At 40.6% G+C, this 22,632-nt stretch overlaps 1 protein-coding gene across 1 annotated transcript in view; it reads left to right on the top strand.

The window, feature by feature from the left end:
* si:ch211-149e23.4 (uncharacterized) overlaps window positions 1-22,632 on the top strand; it is a 27,026-nt gene that overhangs the window by 1,941 nt on the left and 2,453 nt on the right. Inside the window, exons 2-12 of the mRNA XM_014025230.1 lie at window positions 13,606-13,929; window positions 14,088-14,396; window positions 16,977-17,258; window positions 17,349-17,502; window positions 18,421-18,590; window positions 18,691-18,975; window positions 19,090-19,401; window positions 19,499-19,783; window positions 20,277-20,439; window positions 21,347-21,498; window positions 21,613-21,688. Coding sequence (XP_013880684.1) covers window positions 13,668-13,929; window positions 14,088-14,396; window positions 16,977-17,258; window positions 17,349-17,502; window positions 18,421-18,590; window positions 18,691-18,975; window positions 19,090-19,401; window positions 19,499-19,783; window positions 20,277-20,439; window positions 21,347-21,498; window positions 21,613-21,688 — 2,450 coding nt within the window. The 5' untranslated portion in view covers window positions 13,606-13,667. The remainder of the gene's footprint in view (window positions 1-13,605; window positions 13,930-14,087; window positions 14,397-16,976; window positions 17,259-17,348; window positions 17,503-18,420; window positions 18,591-18,690; window positions 18,976-19,089; window positions 19,402-19,498; window positions 19,784-20,276; window positions 20,440-21,346; window positions 21,499-21,612; window positions 21,689-22,632) is intronic.

Below are 22,632 nucleotides of genomic sequence, written 5' to 3'. Positions count from 1 at the left end.
CATTAGCACCTCTAGTAATATATTTACTGAGAAAAATGTTGACGTGTTCAATACTTATTTTACCCGCTGTATATAATCTGCAACTTTTTTGTACTGCACCATTTAATAGGTCAGGATAATTTTTTTTTATTTGATAGTTTGGAATGAGTACATTCAATATTTCAGAATTTGACAGGCATTCATCAGGGGGTGCTGCAGCACCCTCCACACCCACTAACAGCTAGTGGGGCCAAAACCAAAGCAGATTGCTGCCACCTTAAACAAATCCAACATAAAAACAATTCACAGCGATCCATTCAATTTTACATCACCTGATCATTTACTCATAATTCTGCAGCAGCAGCCAGCTGTATCACTTTCTGTCTAGCCTGGGCAGAAATATATTTGTTGGAATAATCCGGCAATTTGAAATGCATGATTTGTAAAATAATGCTCAAATGAAATTTTGGAGATCTTTCTTTCAAAATTGCAATAATCCACTCGTGACCCTGCTGTGACTAGCCTTTAGCTCATCAGTACACTCAAAATTAAACATTTCTTCCCTCTAAAGTGAGATTGTTGAAAGAGCAACTGACCTATCTTGTCCTTTGAGCTTAGTTTCAGTGTTTCAATCTGTTTCATTTAAATTGGTAGATTTTGTTTTAGTGTTTGTCTGAATCTGAGCAATTAATACTGACATTTGTACAGTTAACAAAAAGTGCAACTAATCAGGTTTTGGTGGGTTTGAGTTCAACTTTATTTCCTTTTTTTTTCTCCGTTATTACTTTTGCCTGCAGGAGGCGGTCACGAGTTTCCTTCAGCAGAAGCTCAAACAGACTTCTCGGACAAACTTTCCATTTGGTTCATTTTGTTCTCTTCATTTGCAAATGTGAAACTGAACGTGTTGTGTTTTTGTGGAGGGGGTTCATATCAGCTGCAGGCAGTGTGAATGTGACCGCCGCCCCTCTCCTGTCCTGGGCTGCACCAAGGCAGCAGAGCTAAAAGGAGAACATTTAGTCTATTGATTGGCTCCTGGCCTTCCTGCTCTGGTCCCTGCCTGGCCGGTGCCGGAGCAGTTTGTCCCCCTGGTCTAAGGTTGCATGTGAATTTTCTGTTGCGTCAGCTGAGTTTAAGTGCAGCATATGCTTAATGGGAGGTGAACCCTCATTATCCCCGCACTGCTTTAATTAGGAGCGTGCTGTCGATGAAGGCAACATCTTTAACTCATTTCTTCCCTCCTGCAGTAGGCGACCTCAGATGGCGAGGAGCAATAAGTCATGTTTCACTGCAGAGACTCTGGCTTTGTCGTCAACACATCTGAAGTAAATAAAGAAGGCTGATAGAAACTGATGCTCGACATTATTTATGCATTGATTCATGATATACAGCAGCACTGTGCAAGAGTCGTTTTTAATCTTTTTGTCTCCGAGGAGTAAAATTGTCCTAATCTTTTAAAGTTGTCTTGAGCAATACTTTAGGCTTCTTGATGTTTTATTTATTTGTTTGCGATGTTTTCTGCTTTTTGCCTCTTTTTTCCTTTGGTTTTAAACATAAGAGATTCAGGCTCTTTGAGATAAAATATAAAGTATTAAAGGGTAAATCAAAACTTCTGCACAGTTATATTGAAAGCAACAAAAAGGTATAATTTGCAGCAGATATAAGTTTTTGTTTTGTCTCCTTTGTTTTTTTTTCCTAATAATTTTTGGCCACTTGGGAGCAGCGGAAGAAACTCACCTAAAACAACTTGCAAATGTGTTTAAGAGTGCTCCCGCCAAAATAAAAGAATGATTATATTATTAAAATGAAGCATCATGCTCCAGTAAGATGCAGAAGCTCTTTCATAGAGATTCAAACTGGAATAAAACTGAATTAAATTTTAAACAAAAACACAAAACTCAGAGATCGCCACAGATATTTTCCTCATCATCTCTGAATCCTGGTTATTATTATTATTATTATTATTATTATTATTATTATTATTATTATTATCATTATTATTTTGGTCTCAAATTAATTTGTTATTTTTTGTAAACACAGCTTTTAGAACCTGACATTTATTGCTGATTTTCAAACCAGAGCGAGAATCAACAAATCGTGTCGTGGGGATGTGGTTTCTGACGGGGCCGCCAAAACGAGGCCAAAACAGTAAATCGGAGGAAAAAAAGGAAAGAAAACCTTCTGATTTATTTACAGTCTGTCTGTGGCAGAAGTGAAAAAAAAAAAAAAGCCCGGTTCTGCAGGAAGGCGATGGGTTGATAGATTTTGTGTGACTGAACCTTCCTTCCACCGTCAGAGCCAACAGGACAGACTTCCACTCTGTTCACTTCTGTCAACTCATTTTCCAAATGCTTGTGGAGCTTTTAGACAGAAAACACAGACGACCAGAAGAACTCTTCTTATTTGACTGGAAAACAACTTTTGGTGCTAAAATTTGCAACATTTGACTAAAAGACGAGATTTCAGTATTTTTGCAACAGAGGATGGATCTCAAAGGGGCAATATCGTGTAAAATCAACTTTTTTGAGTTTTATATCATGTTATAATGTTATACTCTCATAAAAACATGCCCAAAGCCTTGCTTTGACTCATTCATGCATGTTTGAGAAATCCTGCAGCGTTTTCAGGCAGCCATGCTGAGGAGCAAAATAACAGGTGGGGACCAGAAATGCCTTCAGGGACAGGAAACACCCCTGGGACGTGTCTTAAGCCGAACTTCCTCATGGCACAGTGCCCCCCACGACTCCTGCAGACTCTCGTGTGAAACTGAAAGTGAAACTTAAACTGTCTGCTGAGCTCCACTACTTCTCACTCAGTGAAGCTCTTTTCAGCTTAAAAATACCTTTGAAGAAATGTATTTTCAGATGCCAAGTAAACTGCCTCATGGCAGCCCCCCTCCCTCGCGAGCGCGACCCCCACCCCCTGCGCTGAAATGGACAGGACAGAAGCAGAAGGTAGTTCTTAAAGAGACAGAGGCCAATTTCAAGGCATTTAGTAGAGGAAGTGATGAGAAGATAAGTTTGTTTTCTTTTTAAACATAAAAACAACATTTTAATAACAGCTAAAGGTGACATAGATACTTTATTATGGTATAGTATTTAAATGTATGCCTGAGAAACACATAATTTTGCCCCTTTAATGAAACTCTCAGAATCCAATTCCAGATGTCTGCCACATATAAGACTTGCTGTAACTCAGTCAGTTTTATAGATAATGAAGCAAAATGTGGTGTGGTAGTATCTGAGAGTCATCCCCAACACATTTGGCAGGAAGGCAGCAGGTGTCACGAGTGCCCTCAAGGAATGTTAGTTTAATTTGAAATGTGTTGCACTGGTAACCGAAATGACTTCCAGTAAAAAGTGCTTAGTAATGACTCAGATGCTTGGTTTCTTCCACCACTAATCATCACCATTCTGAGCTGCAAACAGTTGCTTACTTACACATCCAGCGAGGCAACATTTGCATTCATCTGAGGACGTGTTTCCAATACTCTCCCCCCCGCCTCCGGCTCGGCTCTGGCCTGGCTCAACTCCTGAGGGAGCCTTCTGAGTCTTTGGCTGATAAACGCAGCGCTACGTGCTAATTGTGTCTGTCTGCTTCTTGGTGCTGAGGCGATAGTTCCCGTCGGATCCAGCACTGAAAACAACTCTGCTGCTGCTAAAATACACATTAAAGTAGGAAAGAAACGAAACACTAAACCTCTAAAATGCATCGTGTTAAAAAAAATAAACTGTTGTCCAATTGAGGTAACCCGCGGAGATTTTATCTGCTTGTAATGTGTTATTGACCACATTCATTTTGTAAAAAGAAGCAAACAGAATCAGAGAGTAGAGAGGTCGATCCTTTCTAATCAGAATAAAACTGGTTTTTGTGCTTGTTTGTGTAAAATGGAGATACTTATAGTTTTAACTGCAGCTTCTCTATATGTCTGTTCAACCGAATATCTGCACCTTTTATTCTGAAACTTCAGCTACATAAATTGTGTGAATGCTAATTCATTCATACAATTGTCCAAGCTTTTAGCCAGCCTTTTGATATTTCTGCAGGTCTTCTTTTAATTTTAGCTTCTTGTCTTAGCTATCTGCAAAAAATTGACATTTTTAGCTAGGCTTTACACCTGTAGTTATTTTAGGTAGCATTTTGTTACTTTTGACTTTTAGTTAGGTCTTTGTGGTTTCTACTAGTCGTTTGATATTTTTAACTTTAGGCTATTTTTGCTACTTTTGTTTTTGGCTATCCTACTTTTAGCCAACCTTTTGAGAATTTTAGTTTGCATTTTGGTTCTTTTAGGTAACATTTAGCTAAAACAACTATTTTGTCTCTTGTTTTGTTATTTGAAGACTATTTTTTGTTTAAATGAATTTTTTCGACAAAAGGGGCAGACATTGTAAGATTTTTTCTTCTTCTGCTACCTTTCATTTATTATTTGTATTTTAATTGTATATAGAATTTATGTTGTTTTCTTAATGAATGAAAAAAAATTTTAATAATTTTTTGCTTCTTTATCAAATTTCGTCATTGCTTTTTCACAATGAAGTAAATACCGGTAACATTGATTCTTAGATGTTGAGTCAACAAATGTATGAGATTTTTTTTGTTTTTTATTGCAGGAGAAAATTTCCTGCAGGCATTTTTGGAGCTTAAAGGAGACGTATACTTTTAAATCCTTTTTTTTCACGTTTGAATCATTCAGTTGGGGTCTGTATAAAGTGGAATTGCAATACTTTGGTTTGAATTCCTCCTTATTATAACCCCACAAGCCTCATGTCTTTTCTGAGGTGTGTCTCAGATCAACTCGTTTTGAAGCTGTCTCTTCACTCCTCCAGCCTTCGCATCAACTGCAATAGTTCCGAAAACATAATAGAAAATAGTGAAAACTAAACAGTTTGAAAAATATGACCCAAACAGAACATAAAATATGTCTGCAGCACCAGTAGAGACTAAATTAAACTTCTATGCACTCCTAGAGTCCCCAAGCACACAACAAAATGCATTTAAAGGGGCAATATTAAGTGTTTCTCAGGCATACATTTAAATACTATACTATAATAAAGTATCTATGTCAACTTTAGCTGTTATTAAAATGCTGTTTTTATGTTTAAATAGAAAATAAACTTATCTTCTCATCACTTCCTCTTCTAAACACCTTGAAACTGGCCTCTGTCTCTTTAGGAACCACCTTCCGCTTCTGTCTCGCCCATTTCAGTGTATGTGTATGTGTGTGGGGGGAGGGTGCTGCCATGATGCAGTTTACTTGGCATCTGAAAATACATTTCCTCAAAGGTATTTTTAATCTGAAAAAAGCTTCACTGAGTGAAAACTAATGTTGAGAGCTCAGCAGACAGTTAAGTTTCACTTTCACCCGAGAGCCTGCAGGAGTCATGGGCGGGGTGTGTGGGGAGGGGGCGCTCTGCCATGAKGAAGYTCRGCTTAAAGACACGTCCCAGGGGCGTTTCTGGTCTCAAAAGGCGTTTCTGGTCCCCACCTGTCATTTTGCTCCTCAGCATGGCTGCCTAAAAACGCTGCAGGATTTTTCGAACATGCATGAATGAGTCAGAGCAAGGCTTTGGACATGTTTTTTTATGAGAGTATAACAATACAGTATAACGTGATATAAAACTCAAAAAAGTTGATTTTACATGATATTGCCCCTTTAACAGCTAAAGTGTGTTTTGCATGATCTGTCCCCTTTAAATGAAAGTGAAATAAAATGCTTGAACTTGTTTTTTAGGTCATGAGAACCCACCCTGACCTACGCTGTCACACAACCACTTCCTGTAGTGGCTTATTAGGTGTGTCCTTCTGGTTCTGCAGAAACAACAGCTTTGTGGTTTGGGTTTTACAAACAAGTTGTGCACTAAAAGATTAAAACACGACTTCAGTAATTGAAGAAATGACTTTATGAAAGTACAAATGATATAGTTTAACCTGCTAAGCATCATTTGCTTCCTCCACTGATGGGGTTTAATGCAGCCTGCTGGTGTCTCTGCGGTGGTGGAAGCAGGGCCGGGTGCCAGGTCAGGAGGAGTACACAGGCCCAGTCACACCCAGCAAGTCCCAAACAACCGGTGCACAAACCAGAACCATCTGCTACCCATTTCACTGAAACATCTTTCTTGACGTGCTGCCAGTTATTTCCCTTTTTTCACCCCTGGAACGAGTCTTCTCTCTCATCCTGACAAAAGCCACCAAATCTGGCATGACACCCAGGTTTCCCTTTTTCTTCTTATTTGCCAAAAGAGAGACACTTTCCCCAAAATGCATTTCAAGCAGCATCATTTATCATAAGCCCACTCCCTCTCACGTCATCTACTACTTCCTGTAATGTCCAGAAATACTTCTTCACTCTGCTTGAGTGTCTTTAAGTAATTTCCATCAACTAAATAACCATTAAGCACTCAGCAGTCCAGCCTCAACTGTTGAAACACATAAGTGGCTCATGACCTGAACATTAGAAGCATCATCTCCAGAACTGCCGGATCACAGTTTGAGTCATTTCCATCAACAAAATAACCATTGAGCTCTCAGTAATCATCAGCCACCGAGGAACGCAGGGCATCAAAAAAGGATGAGATTGATTGGAGAAGTTACTACTCAGTTAAAAAAAAAAACATCTCCACTGCATCAACGTTTCTGTTCCGCACACACCGAGGTGCAGCGCGAGTTTGTGTTTTTCATAAGCGTTCAGATGCTTCCTGTCAGTTATAAAAACGTGCAAGAAGCAGTATGTTAAAATGACTCATCTCATCCTGCAAACACGCAGGTAGAAAACAGTGATTCGTCAAGAATCTCAGAGCCTCTCGTCCCTCTGTTTGCATCAACGTCGAGAGGAAGATCTGCCAAGTAATGGGACTTTAAAAGGCCGAGCTACAAGTAATAAACGTTTATGAGACCGCCACGATTCATTCCGGGTCCGTATTATTTTATTAGAGCTGATGATTGCATCATTGACCATGGTGTGCAACTAAAAACACAAGGTGAGGAAGTTTTGTAAATAAATGGGAGTGCCCTGCTGTCTGTTATCAACTATGCAGCCTTTTTTTTTTCAGGTCGCCGGTTCATCAGAGTCAAAATAACAACAGGCAGCCCCAGGATTGAGCTACTTATCGGTGTGGTAGTAACTGAGAGTCGTTCACAACACATACTCTGAGGGTGACCTGTAGCGCTCTTGCAGCAGATCTGTGCATAATTTCACTTCCCAGCAAACTAAGATAATCTGCAAAAATCTGTCATGAAAGGTGGCAGGTGATAAATAGTCCCTGTGGATCAGTTTTTAAAGGGGCAATATTATGTGTTTCTCGGGCATATATTTAAATTTTATACCATAATAAAGTAACTATGTCACCTTCAGTTGTAATTAAAATGCTGTTTATATGTTTAAATGGAAAATAAACTTGACTTCTCATCATATCTGTTTCTAAACGCCTTGAAATTGGCCTCTGTCTCTTTAAGAACCTTCTTCTGTCCCGCCCATTTCAGCACGGGGCCAGGTGGGTGTGTGTGCTCTGTGATGAGGAAGCCCAGCTTGGTAGAGATGGGATAAATGGGTCTTTGAAGGGATCTGGATCTTGGGGAGCCATTCGTTTAATAGAACCGTTCGATTTTGTGAGATTTTACGAGAAAGATTATACAAGGAATTAAATAAATAAAACTACAAATGGCTCGTTATTGCCCACGATTCGGCTCCTATTGTTCATTGTAAAGAGCCGTTCATAAGATTCGGATTGTTCACAAACGTCACATCTCAACAGCTTGGAGACACAGCCCAGAGGAGGAGCTGGTCCCAAAAGGTGGTTCTAGTCCCAACCGGTCGTTTTTGCTCCCCTGCCTGGCTGTCTACGGGACACTACAGGATTTCTCAAACATGCATGAATGAGTCAAAGCAAGACTAAAACAATAACATTGAAGAATTTTTGTAACTGATTAAATGAATTGTGATGGACTTGTGACCTGTCCAGGGTGTACCCCGCCCCTCGCACTGCGACTGCTGGATATGGGCACCAGTGACCCACGCAACCCTGAAAAGGAAGAAGCGTGTACAGAAAATGGATGGATGGATGGATGGATGGATGGATGGATGGATGGATGGATGGATGGATGGATTAAATGAATTGATATAAAACTAAAAAAAGTTGATTTTACATGATAATGCCCCTTTAAGCATCTTTGTTCTGTTTCACGCTATGAGCAGCTCGCTGTGTAGAGATGATGGTTTTACTCCTCAGAGAACTTTTAAATTAGGATTTTTTTCTACTTAAATGCTAACAGTGTCACAGGCCAGCACTGGTATGTGACTCGGATTGAAGGAGTCATATTAATCAAGCTTTGTGTCAGAGTGATATCTCTTTGACTGCATTTTCTTCTCTCTGTGTGGGGACTGGTATTCCCTATGTTGTGGAACAGTTTTTTTTGGTGTATACACCTCATTGTGAGGACCTAATGTTACTTATGGGGACCTGAGTCTTGTCCCCTTAAGGAGAAATGCTGTTGGTGGGTCGGAGGTTAAGTTTAGAACCAATGTGTATATTGAGTTTAGCTTTAGGGTTGGTGGCCAGGTGGCTCTAGAAAATAATGGAAGCCAATGCCAGGTCCCCATAAAGATAGCTGTGCCAGATTGTGTGTATGTGTGTGTGAGGTAGGTTTAACTTTATCTCTGCTGTAAATGAACAACAGCAGGCAGAGATGGTGCAGATGATCAGAGATTTCCCTCCTCCGCAGAGAGTCCTGATAAGGTTCCACAGAGTTGCAGGGGTCCTGACGGGGGTCCTCACAGGGGTCTTTACTGCTTGTTCTTCATCGCGCGTGGATCATTACTGGCCGATCACCCAGCCTGCTACTTCCCAGACGAATTTCCAGATGTGCATCCACAGAGAGAGCGGTAAAGAGAAAGACAGCGATGCAGAGAGGAAGCGGGTCTGTACATCTGTGAAACGTATAAATCCCCCCGTCTGCGAAACGTTAACAATTCATTGTCATGTAAAACGAAGTGGCTCGCAGTAAACGCTGAAAGACGGAAGGTTTCCAGACGTTTCGCAGAGATTCCCAGCCACCTCCACCCACCTACTGGGAATAACCAGGTCGGGTTGTTTAGCTTGGCAGAAAAACATATCCTCAGCTTCCACGTCCGGGTGATTTGAAGAGACGGACGTGTCATAAGTTTGCTGTCTGTATCAAATGGTGCGTGTTGTATTGTTGGTAATAAATAAACTGAGTTTCACCTTCTGGAGATTTGATCATCGACAGCTGGAATCAGGTCAAAGAGCAGACTTTATACACATGTTTATCTGTCACCTGCCCATGTTATCAAACTATCTCATGACCAACTGAACACATTTTAATGAGATTTAAAGAATTAATGAGCATAATGTTCTTCTATACTTTGGAGACCACCTAATCCAAGATGGCTGCCGCAGCCAACCCTCAAGAACAGTCATAACTGAGTCAATTTTAGAGAGATTAACCTAAAATGTAAAAGTTGAGATTGAACCACAAAATTTTGAGTCTGTTTGTCTGTTAGCAAAATATCTCATGCACCACTAAATGCATTTTAATAAAGCGTTTCTCATTAGATGGACTTTTGGGTAACTCAAGAGATTCAAGATGGTCACCACAGCTTGTTATCCAACTCAAAAATGGCAACAAATGAGTAAATTTTACAGCTAAAACTTGATGCATTAGTGTCATTCACAACACATACTTATAATATTGTATGAGATTTTGCACATTATTTTCAAGGTTTGACTAAAACTGTTACAGCAGTTATTTCTGATCATAAGGTCATCATAGTTCAAAAAGGCAGAGGGTGGTATGAATGCTAGGCCTTAATAAGGTTGTTTTCAGATGAGTAATGCATTGCATCATGGTTTATTTACCCTGCAAAACATCCATGAATTAAAAAATGCACATTTTGTTTAAAATCAACATTTCAAGGCCAAACAGTGTGACAGTGTGGTGAACTCCTAAACAATTAACTTTATTGAATCTAATTGTTATTCTGAATAGTTAATGGTGTTATTAGTGTGCTCTCTTTTGCGTTTTAGAGCTCATACTCCTGGTTTAAAGCAGCTGGTTTGCATCAGAAATAATCATATTTTGCAATATTTGCAGAAAATTAGCAGATAAAAATAAATTTGAATTTTTCTCTTGTTTTTGGACAAAAGTCAAATCCAGTCATGTAAATGTTTGAATTTTAAAATAAAAATATACTTTAAAGAAAAAAAAGTGTTTTAGATGTTATAAAGCGTCGTAAGAGTTATTCTCTAGATAATACAGCGTCTTGAGTGACAAAAACAAAACTGTTTGTGAAAGTTGGTACGGAGATGACAGTATTTCCTTTTTTTGTAAAACCCACTTTCACAAGCTGCTGAAGCTCCCATGCTGTGTGCCGCTTTCATAAGGTATCATTCAAAAAGTCGTTACAAACCACATGATCAAAATGTGTTGGCAGCATTCTTTTTTTCTGTTTTTTAATCAGGCTGATTCATTCACCATCACTTCGGATGACTCATCATTTAAGTTGATCAGCGAGAAAGAAAAGATGGCAGACTCTCCCGCTCCCTGCAAAACATAATTACCTCTCTTACGCACAATTAGTCGTTTGGCACTTTTTCCTTTTCTTTCCTTTCAGAATGACAAACTGCAAATCTGTCTAAAATAAAAGCATGAAAGTGAATTAAAGCAGCGTTATGTTATAAAACAATGACCAGCAGTGAGCGATTTCCCAAAGCGCAGGTTATAAACAGAAGCGAGCTGTCTCTGCTGTCAGACAGACAGTCCCCCACAGGGACAGGGTGGTATGAATGATGCATGTTTATTTTACCACATCCCAAGGCGCCCCTCTTATATGAGGTGGGCTGAGTAACTGAACAGACACATCCTGTGTGAAGACGTGGAGAAAACGGACTCCGGGCATCTGAGAAGTGCAAGAAAGTAACAGAAAACCTGCAAGGCTGCGCCGAAGTTTTATAAGAACAAAAGACAGAAGCAGTTTCATCTGTTTGTGTGTGATGCACGCTCTCAGTCTGTGGCTGTATAGGTGGCAGCAAACACACACACACACATTTTAGTGTCAGCTGTAAAGGGTGTGCACTTATAACCATGAAACCACAGAAAACACACACACGGTTTAAAGCCTCATGTGCCTCACACACACTCGTAGTGCAGCCACCTCCGTGTCGCTCGCTGACACCGTCATGGGATGCTCGTGGCTGCTGATTTGGGTTTTTTTCCTAAATGCCGCACATTCCCTGGAAATTCAGGGTAAGTCTGCAGGGTCACAACCCATCTGTGACTCCAAGTTGTTTATGGACTCATTTTACTGGACTTGAAGGTCTTATTTAACCTCTGGCATTTATGTGTAACAGTGAGCTGCATTCTTTCCCCACCCGATCAGTTCATTTATGATTCCTCTCAGTCTATAAAGCTTAATATTCAACAATTTCTGGAATATTTAGCAGATGGAACGTTGTATTCATTGAATTGTTGCCCTGCCAGGCAGTTTATTGTTATTGATCAGCTGTGTCACCTAAAACCACACCAGTTTCTTTACAGCCTTTTAAAATTAATATATGACGGTTGTTAAGATATTTTCTCTCTCTGCCCAGGGAAAACCCCCACAGGCAGCAGTTAGTTAGAGACGCCGCCGAGCTTAGTGTTGCTTTCTGCAAAGTCACTGAAACTTCCAGTTGGAGAGGAAAGGTTGTGAAAAAGCGAACATTGAAAGTCTTATTAATTCCTCACATCAAGCAGCTCTGCAGAGGAAGACTTGCAGGGCGTCACTGTTTAACTGATGCTGTTTAGTGAGGGTGGGGGGCTTCACGAAATATGATGCACTGAAAGAATGCATGTTTTTTTCATCCCTGTTATTACTTAGTTTGTATCCTCAAGGTGTGCCTTTTTCCATTCTTGGCTGACATTTATTTTGGCAATAACCTGCAAGGGCAAATGGACCCAGAAGGCATGACTGAATTGATGCAGCATATTTATTTTTTCTCCTCTTAAAAGGCTTTGGATGCCCTCCACATTGTTTCCATTTGCTGTGATATATAGGGAACCCAGCAGCGTGAAACAAACAGTTTAGCCTGCAGCTGCACGGCTGCGTTGCACAGATTTAGACACACGGTGCTGCAGCGAGTTGTCATCGTTGTGCTCAGCATGTGTTTAAAGCTTCAGCTGACTGGTAAAACAAACAGTGTCCTCGAGTGCACTTTGATGAAGCCAGCAGAAGGAGCAGAGTGGAGGTGCTGCACGCTGTCCTTCCTGCAAGTGTTAAAACCTGTCAGTGTCTGGAAACTCCTCGGTGCTGCGGCTGATTTGTGCTCGAGTGGAGCAGGAAAGGTGGCTGCTGTCTGAGTACAGACTCAGGCGCAGCTTCTGCACTCTTTTCATCACCATAATGGAATCCTTGGTTTAATATACCCTCTGAATATCAGGCTGGATGAATCAATACAACAAGGTTTGTTGTCATCAACCCCCGGAGTGTGAACAAATACTTGTTTTATTTTATTTCTGGTTTGTTTTTGAGTTATTAAAAGAATAAATACAGATATTCAAAGTTTTCATGAGCAGACATGTATGATTACTCATTTGTCTTGAAAAATACAGCACTGTGCAAAAGTCTTTAGCCTTCAATAACTATAGTTTTAATTATATTGTGTGTGTTGCTTCATAGAAAGATTGAAACTACACTTGTGCTGCAAAAACCTGATGATGACTTTCACTATGCCATCAGGGCGGCTGCACTACTTTCTGCATGACTTAGATTCAAATGCATGAAACTAACCTGTGTTGACTAAATAAATAACAAAGAATCAAAGCTAAGAGGTGTTTTTACGTCATTTTGTTAAAAAATTAATTTAACAATGTGGTTTATGTACACTTTAAACATTATTTACTTAAAACTATGTAAAAGACAAACTTTTAAAGTAGGTGAATAAGCTGATGCACATTTCAGGTAATAAATTAGATCTTCACTGATTTTATTTTTATTTTTATGAAGAAACCACTTTTAGATACTAATCATGCTGTGGTTTAGATTTTATTATATCATTGACCTTTTTTAATATAGAGCCTTTTTTCAATGAAAACAATGCAGTTTAGGCCATTTTATGCAAACAATACAGTAGCTGCCGCTGATGTTTTGGCCTGGTTTTTGGTTTGTTGTGATCTGCCACTTTGCCACTAGATGTCAAAAAAATCCCACATTTATTATATGAAAATGTGTTCAAATGTACTTATCTGATATTTGGATTAATTTAGTTTATACTTTATTTTGTGTGAACTTTGATTTAGTTAGCTTTATGTTGAAACAATAAAACCTTTTGTGTTTGCTTCAGTTTGTTTTAGAGTCTTAAGCAATAATTAAAACAACAGAAATGATAAATTTAAACATATCAGCTTTCAGTTTAAGGCGCCACTAATCTTGTTTCTATTGATTAGTTATTGGCAGCTTCTAACTAGTGATGATGGATGTCAGTCCGACTCATCCATCAGGGCGTTGACAAGCAATAATAGTCTTTTGGGGGGAAGCATGAGCCAATAGCTGCAGGCCTGTTCTGCTTTGAAGGTGTTTATTCAGACGAACCTCTGACCTCTTGTTTTTGCCAATCATCCTGTCATTCTGTGTCACAGCTTCAGGCGAGGAGCTCATCCTGGTGATCTCCAGTAACGTCACGGCGGTCCTGGGGGAGGACATGTCCCTGAGCTGCAGGTATCTGGGTGAGAGTCAAATCCAGAACGCAGAGTGGAGACGTCAGATCCAGGGTAAATACAAGCGACTGGCGGGATTTTCAAACGGAGAGCCTTTCAGCCGCAACAACTTCACAGTCCCAGCCTCTCCCAGCAACCTCACGACTTATAAAAGGGTGTCCGGTGTGGAAGATGAGGGAAAGTATGTTTGTGAGTTTAAGGAGGAGGAGGATATCCTCGATGTCAGCATATTTGTTACTGTAATAGGTAAGCCAATAATGCAAATATTCTTTATTTATTCACTTCTTTAAGGAAGCTGAATGAGTAATTTAAAAGCAGTGCCTGCAGTAATAACAGACTGACTGTGATGACACTGATGCATTACTTACCTGAAGATGGTATTTACCATGGTAATTTATTGCCAGCTCAGCCCGATGTCCAGATAATGGTGGCTGCAGAGGCCATAAATGGCACTCACTACCAGTCTGTGTCGTGCTCTGCTGGCGGAGGCAGGCCCACGCCTCAGATCAACTGGCTGGTCGGCGGCAGACCTCCTTCAGGGCACCCCTTCACCGTCGACGAGAGCAAAACTCTTCACCCTAACGGTACCTCCACTCTGAACAGCGTCCTCCGCTTCCCCACACACCTGCAGGACGAGGAGAGCGTGACCTGCGCCGTCCAACACCCGACCCTCCCAAACCCCAAACTCACCACAGCGAGGGTCGAGACGTACGGTGAGTTCACGTTCGCGTCAGCGCCGTTGGGTTCGTCGGTCTGGAGTGTTGCATCGCCGCTAGGAGGTTCGCAATCAAGCAATCAAAGCTTTATGACTCAGCGTCTTACAACACTATAACTTTCTCCGGCTGTGCGTTTTCACTCTGCTCCACATACACACTGACAGATCATAAATCACATTGCAGGCTGCAGAGGATTCATGTGGGAGTGCAGACTTTCAGTAAAGTTGAGCAAAGAGAACAAAAACAAAGCAGCAGCAACCGTTAGGAAAAAAAAGAGATTTCAGTGCAGCGCATTTAAATCAAACTAGAATGAGGATGAGAGGGTGTGTGCATGGTTACAATGCATTCATGCACACCTGTTGGACTGGGTGAAAACAAATTAAAAACACAAAATATTTTTGGGGCATTGGATCAAAAGACCAAAAATCATAGAAATCCAGCACAGTTTATGTGTTTAATTGTGATGTTTATAAAGCAAATGTACAAAAAAAAGGTTTTATTTTCGTAATTTTAGTGAGTGACATAAAAGGAGCCGTTTCGGTGAGAGTCAACATAAAGTGTTGATCTAATTTGACCTTATATTGCTCCAAGTAGCACTGAGCACTTTGGCATTTTTCAGGCTAATAAATGGATTTCTGTGGTTCTGCTTTGGTTTCTTTGAGTTTTTCTCAGAGGATGGAGGAGACTGAAATAAATCACTGCTGTTGATTGATCTGGGATGATCATTAAACTTTAAACACATTTCAAAATGAAAGTAACAATCCTTTCAGGGATACATATTGTCCCGCGCCTCGCATTTTACTAAAAGAAACACTCAGCTTTTACCACAACGGAACTGTAGCTCAACATCTGTAAAACGGAGATTTGCAGCCATTTTATGTATGATAAGATAAGTAAGCTGTGGTCACCATTTTTAATTGGACTGACTCCAGCATCAAATTGGTTAGCACAGCAGGGCCGGTCCTAGACAATTTGGCTACATAGGCAAGATTTCAGGTGGTGCCCCCTATTGCAGTTTTCTAAATCTCACTGCCAATTTACGTACATTCACACACACAAGTAAATAGTTTTGTCTTTGATATTATTTTATCTTTAGAGACCAGAATATACAATGAAAATAATTAATAAAATACACGCCATGCTGAGAAACCACAGAACAAGTTACCTTTCATAAACTTGAGTAACGTGTATTTTATTAATAAGACTATACAGCCTAAATCAACTATACTCTTCAAAGAAAAATGTGATCAGAATTAGTCAGAATAAGTTTGCAGAAAGGCCTTTGGTCTTATCAGAAAAGCAAAACAATAACAAATCCTCCTGTTGAGGTGGCTCTAAAAGAAAAATGATGAATCGCCCTCTTAAAGTCACATGTAAACCTAACGTCCAGGTCCCACCCCTGGGGGCGGTACCTTTTATGTCAGACGTTGGAATGTAAACTTCGTCCTGTGTAAGAAGGCCAAAATATACTGACTTTGTTTAAAGGATAGGACTAGATCTTAAATTCAGTTATAATACACAATATGTTAAACATATATTTCTTGTCCCTCATTTGTGACGCCCCCTAGATGGACAGCGCCCATAGCATCTGCCTATACTGCCTGTACCACAGGCTCCTCACCAAATTTTAGTACATTATTTGTAAAATAGACAAGAAAAAAAATCAATAAAATGTGTTTTCCACAATCAGTTAGCAGCAAACCACCTTGAATTTGTTTGACAATAATAAATAGTTAATTCTAGCAATGTTTTGGTCATAATCACTGAAGCAAAAAAAATAAATCTAATCAAGTTGAAAGCCTAGCATTAAAAGGGAAAATGGTCACAAGTTGTGGATTTGTTTTTTTTTAAATGACTTGTAGTCTTCATCGCTTATTTTGTGGTTAGTGTGCATTCGAAGCAACGTGATTTAAGCTTTTAAAATGTTGTGTTTTCAAAGTGGTTCTTCCATCCACACTTCAAGCAGGGCAGAGGTTCCAAATCCCTGCATGGATACGGTGAGTGTTTGTGTCACGTTAGCACGAGCGACGCCAGTCAGCTCGTTTGTCTTCAATGAATTTACAGTCCGCCGAGGCGAAGCTGCTTAGGTAATTTTCAAACAGCCGTGGTTAAATCACACATAATTTCAGGTGTCAACAGATGGGGAAAAAAAATCGAAGCTGAATTGCGTTAACTCCCCGACACCTCGCTTATTATGAAGTGTTTGCTCACCTCTTTAACTCATTAGGGATGTCTGTTCTGTTGCATGAGGCTACTTCAGTGTAGTTGATAATAGACTCTGATCTCTGCTGATTCCCTGGATTAAAACCTGTGGCTCTCCCAGCTTTGGCTGAGCAGCAGCTGGTCCAGACATCTGCGCTCAGCTGCAGCTCAGCCTGCAGATGGGACAGGTGATAAGCCCATAAGTCATCACTCTAAAACACAAACCAACTGCCCCCCTTTGGCCCGTGTTTAGCTAACACTCAGCTCGTCCGGTCGCAGCTTCCTATTCCACACAAACACCCTGAGCCTTTACTTGCAGTCGGAGTTTTTAATTGGGAAAGACTAACTCTTCTCCCCTTTCTTCCTGCTTCACAGCGAGGCCGAACGTGACCATTAAAGCAGAGATGATAGAAGAAGGAGGAAATGATTTCTGGGTGGTCTCCTGCGTTTCATCCGGAGGAAGACCTGACACTGACATTTCTTTGGCTTTGAACGCGACGCCGGAGCTGCACAGAGAGAACGCCGCAGACTCAGACACGCAGAGACTCTCAGTCCGTCTCCCCGCAGCCGAGTACGAGGGTCACAACATCACCTGTTTGTTTAACCACCTCAAATTTTCACACACGCAGTCGCGAGTCACAACACTGCCAACTTTTTGTGAGTATGTCTCAGATCTAGAAAAAAAACAAACAAACAACTTTTGCTGCTTAAAGCCCAAAACCAAAAATAGTCTCACCTTATCTGCAGATTTGGCTGGTCTTCAGTTTCACTCAGAGACAGGAAGCAGCGGCGATGACGATCAAGACGCAGAACTTTTAGAGCTGGAGGAAGGGAAGAGTGACGCAGCTATCAGCCTGGAGGTCACAGGGAATGTGCCACGCCACCGTGTTATCTGCAAAAAGTAAGAATTATTTGGTGGGAAACTGCCACTTCATCAACTGTTGGTGTCACAACAAGGCAGGCTGCCGCCGAAGAGCACAGAGCCTGCGTGACGGCATGATCCCGAGAGGAATTAGGTGGAGGCTGCAGGAAAGCTAAAGTTCAGCAAATATTATTATTTGTCTGAAAGTGAGCTCAATTTTCGACGTTTCTTTTAAAGAGTGAATCACTTTAAAGATGTTATTAAGAGTTTTTATGTACAATAAACTAAACAATGACAAAATGTTAAGATCATTTAAAAACCTATCCGCAACAGGTAAGATATTATTCGTTCATGACTGTTCCACAGAACCCCCATTCATTAAATATATGCATTTTTAAAGTTAAATAAAACAAGTAAACAGGAAAAAAAATTCTACATTTTTTGACAATCAAAACTCGTGTTTTTGAGCAGATAAGGACTGAAACAACCTCCGCATCCTGTGGAGGATGTGGTGAAACACCTGTTGGCACGAAGCCAGAGGTGACAGACTGCAGGAACCAGATTTAGACATTTATTATTTACGTTTGCAAATCTTAAAAAAATAATATTGCAAAAAAAAATATTTGCAATATCATCACTACACTGTGTGTAAAAACATAACTTTAAGCACTTTAGGGGAAAATACACGTAAATGCAGCTCAGAAGTGGAAAATGCACAATAAAAAAAGAACCATTGCACATAAAGGATAGTGAGAAAACTGCATGATAAACTGAAAAAACATTCATGAGGTCTAACATTCTCTTTCAGCACAAACAGGAACTGAAACAAATCAACTCATCCAATATTAACGTGCATCATCAACACGTTAATGTCCAAACAGCATTGTTTTAGTTTCTATTTTCATTTGAGACAAACATTAAAGCAGAACCGAGAGCTGTTTTGTCTCTTGCGTGCAGAGACGGTGGACCCCTGCCTGAGGATGTGGAGCTGCTCGGCAGGAACCTCACATTTCAAGGTCCGCTGAAGCAGCAGCAGGCCGGTCTGTACGAGTGTGACTTCTCCTATCACCACCTTCGAACAACGCTGAGGTTTAACGTCACGCTCAGACCTCCAGCTCCACAGCTGGGTGAGCAAATCTTTCTGCAGATTCTTGATTTTTTTTTCTTCTCTTGTATCTTAATGTGAAATCTTCTTGCCACACGTTCTTTTTTTTCCCCCCCTCACAGTTCCTCCCACGGTTTGGGTTGGTTTGCAAAGTGAAACTGGACGCAGGGTGATTGAGTGTGCAGTGAGGGATGCTGTCCCTGCAGCCAATGTGTCCTGGCTGCTACCAGAGGGTGTTTCTGAGGAGGACTCTTGGTTCAATTCCACTTCTTCTAATGGAAGCCACTCCGTCAGGGGAGTATTACTCCTCCCAGCCTGCTTGCCCCGAGAACTCACAGCGCAGTGCGTGATAAATCATCCAGCGTTTGAGGAACCGGAGACCAGAAGCATTACACTCCCTCTTTGTGGTATGTATTACAAATCAGTCAATAAGTTTATCTCAACAGAGGACACATTTGGCTATGCATCCACGACTATAGATTTTAATATCTCTTACTGCCTCGTTTCCTGCTCAACTTCTGTTTTCCACACAGCTCGCCCCGACGTCACCGTGAGTGTGAGCCACGAATGGAAAGATGGTCACAAGTTCACGACTGTGCGCTGCTCTGCGGTCAGCGTGGCCTCGGCTGCAGCTCTGAGCTGGCACGCAGCGAGCAGCAACAGCAGCGTGGCTTCCGCGGAAGAAACCGAAGTCCAGGATGAGGGTTTGGTGTCGACCCGAAGCTCTGCGCGTTTCCTGTCCAGTCGGCTCGCCGGACACAATTTGACTTGCATGGTGAAGCATCCGAGTCTGGAGTTTCCTGAGAGCAGAACTATAAGCATTCCTCTGCACAGTATGTTTGCTCTTTCTTAGGAGCATTTCTTTTTTTTTTTCTGTCACATCCTAAAACAGCTGTTTACCTCCTTCCTGACACCCACACTGTGTTTCAGAGACCCCTCAGCTGAGTCTGTCTGTGGTGAGACTGCATGACACCCCGTCCTGGCTGGCAGTGTGTGACTGCATAGGGGAGGGTGACGAGACAAACCTTGCATGGGCCCTTCCTGAAAATACCAGAAGTGAAACATCCCTGCGCACAGAATATGAAGGAGACATAATGAGAGCCAGGCTGACCTATCGGTTTCCTCTGGCTGCTCACGAGGGCCAGGACCTGACCTGCGTTTACCATTTTGAAAACGGGATCTCGGAGAAGAGGACCGTGCACATCCCTAGATACTGTGAGTGAATTTTAGACACAAACGCACAAATTCGAATCCGAAGATTCAACATTCAAACAATGCTTTTGCATGTCCTGATGCATCTCAGTAAGCCAGGTAGAAAAAATCAAAAAGAAAAAAAAATTAGGTCCTCTGGATGGGTTCTTCTTTAGTGAAACGTTTCGTCTCTCMTCCAAGAGACTTCTTCAGTCTGATGAGGTTCAGGTGAACTCAGCCTTATAAGCACTGCCTCCACATGGACAAACAGGTCAGTCACATGCAAAAGAGGGCCATCGCCTAACAATAGGCTTGATTAGCTCTATTGTTCATAGAGGGTCATGTGCCCCATTGCCTGACTTATTGGTTCGGGTGCTTCGGCTGTGGTTATTTGGCGTTTTGTTTTGTGTATGTCGTGAGTACAAGCGGGGTTCGACGCCCCCTTGTTTTTGTCTCTATTTCCCTGTTTGTGTTGGGTGTCGTTGGGGCCCTGATTCACACCTTTTGCTTTCTGCAGATATCTCCTCGGTGAAAGTCCTGAACCACACAACTCCTCTGCAAAGCCGCCACAGCAGTGAGACTGTCACGCACAGACTGTCTGTCCCGGAGAACCTACAGAACCAAAATGTTCAGCTGAGCGTTGAAGGAAACGTTCCAGAGTTCGACCTCGACTGTCGAAGGTGGAGTACCCTCTGTTAGAACTCACCTCTAAAAACTAAGATTCAAATATAAGCTAAGTTTAGGGATTTACAAACCAGAAACATTAAATACTCAATAAAAGAAAATTTCTGGTGCCATGATTTAGAATTTTGCTTTATGACATTGACGTTGATACTATTTAGTATCACATTTTCCCAATAAACTAGCTTTTATAATCTTTTAAAACATATAAGGATTATTCCATAAACTTGAATTACATTACAGCGTTTAGGATAATTCATAATGGAGTTTGTTTTTTTAATTCCCTTAAATTTATATTAACTTTCTCTCAACTAAATTTACCAGTGATACTTTTATGAGCATTCTACACAACTTGTAAAATACTAAAATTTACCAAATCATTCAATAATTTCAACTATAATAATCTATTTTTTGAATGACCATAAAATTTTCTACTTATAATTCCTACATTACTTTTTTTGTAAAATAAAAATAGGATTTATAAATGTTTATTATATTATTTGCATAAATGTTTTTTTTTACACTGAACACTGTTAGGGTTAAAATACAGTCTGCAGTCCTTCATGATTTTCATGATGCAAACCAGAATGTGTCAAACATCTTGAGTCTGATACAAAAGTAACACAAGTTACCTGCACTAACTACTGCAGGTAAGATACTGATGACTCATAAAATGCTTAGAGAAACTCACAAAATAATCCATGTTTATTGATGTGAAGAAAGAGCATAAGAGATGCCAACTGGCTGAAACACCGCAAGAATCGGGCATAATAGTGTTTGCAAAAATTTTTTAACATCTAAGACAAGTAAAAGTATCCTTCTGACATTCAAAACCCTTAACAATTCAACAAAAATGAGTCTTTTCCAAAGTGTTGAAGCTAAATTTAAGTGTTGTTTGTGTTTCAGGAGTGACGGCTCAGTCGTTCAAGTGGATGGTTCTGCGATGATCCTCCCGTCAGAGCGGATTAGCGGCCTGTACACCTGCTGGGCTTCTTTCTACCACCACAAAGCCTCCATCAACATCCAAGTGGAAGTGACGAGCGGAGATGAACTGTTAAGTAAGTACCAAGGTGCTCTCTGACATGTTTATCTAAACTCCTGATGCTATCTGAGTTGCCACTTCCAGCTCTGTTGACACATTTATCTGTTTTTTTGTTGTTTTTTTTTTGCAGTGATGGTCATCATGGTCTGCATCTCCTCAGCCTCGGCCATCCTCCTCTTCCTCTGCGTCGTCCTCTGCGTGTGCTGGTGAGTTCCTGACAGGTGAACGTGACGGCGTGCGAACGAGGGCAGCGCTGCCAGTGCAGTACGAGACAAACAGGATGTGCGGATCGTTAGTTAACCCAACTCGCCATCAACCACCAGCGTGTAGCTATTCACAAACAGGAAGAGTGTGGCTGACGCAGACAGGTGCCTGTGCCACCGCAGCACTGTTTGCACACAGGTAGAGATACTGTTCCTCAGTGAAAAGGGTAACTTGAATTGCTAAAAGCCAAAACTAGATTTGTTTTTTAGCAATTTCACTTCTGGAAATTCACGGTTTTTCCCACTGCCGCAGCAAAAGCAACAAGGTGAAGAGAGGAGAAAGTTCCCGAACATCGATCTAAACTTGTACATTTTGTTTTACAGCAACAGTCCTGAAAACATTTGTGGTTTTCACTGAATAAAGCATTTGCTCATTTTAGCTATGTGTTTTCTTTTTTCAGTTCAATTCAATTTCAATTCAAAAAATTATTCATTTCATTAAAAAATACTATATAAAATAATAAAAATAAACCAAAAAGATATACAAAACAAAATAAAATGAAAGGTAGGAGAAGAATAAATCTTATGTCTGCCCCTTTTCGACCCAGAATATATTCAAACGAAACATAATTTACAAAATAATACTAAATAACATAAAATAAAAAAATTAAAATAAAAACATCAACTCAAACAACAAATCAAATAGCTTCACATTTTACTTTTCATATTTCTTCAAAAAACTTGCTTTTATATGTCTCTTAAAGGCACAGTGTGTAGGATTTTGTCAGTTCTTTTAGTCCAAATTGAGATAATCACTAATGACAATAATAAAAAACATGTCTAATCATTGCAGACAAAGACCTTGTTTTATTATTTTTACCTTATAAAAAGCTGTTTATATCTCCATGGTCGCGGGTAGCCGCCATCTTGTCTACGAAGGCTCATGA

The sequence above is a fragment of the Austrofundulus limnaeus genome, unplaced genomic scaffold (assembly GCF_001266775.1).
Source record: "Austrofundulus limnaeus strain Quisiro unplaced genomic scaffold, Austrofundulus_limnaeus-1.0 Scaffold462, whole genome shotgun sequence".
NCBI classification, from domain to species: domain Eukaryota; kingdom Metazoa; phylum Chordata; class Actinopteri; order Cyprinodontiformes; family Rivulidae; genus Austrofundulus; species Austrofundulus limnaeus.
The sequence above is the reverse complement of the archived record's forward strand: the minus strand, read 5'-3'. Positions and strand labels throughout refer to the sequence as shown.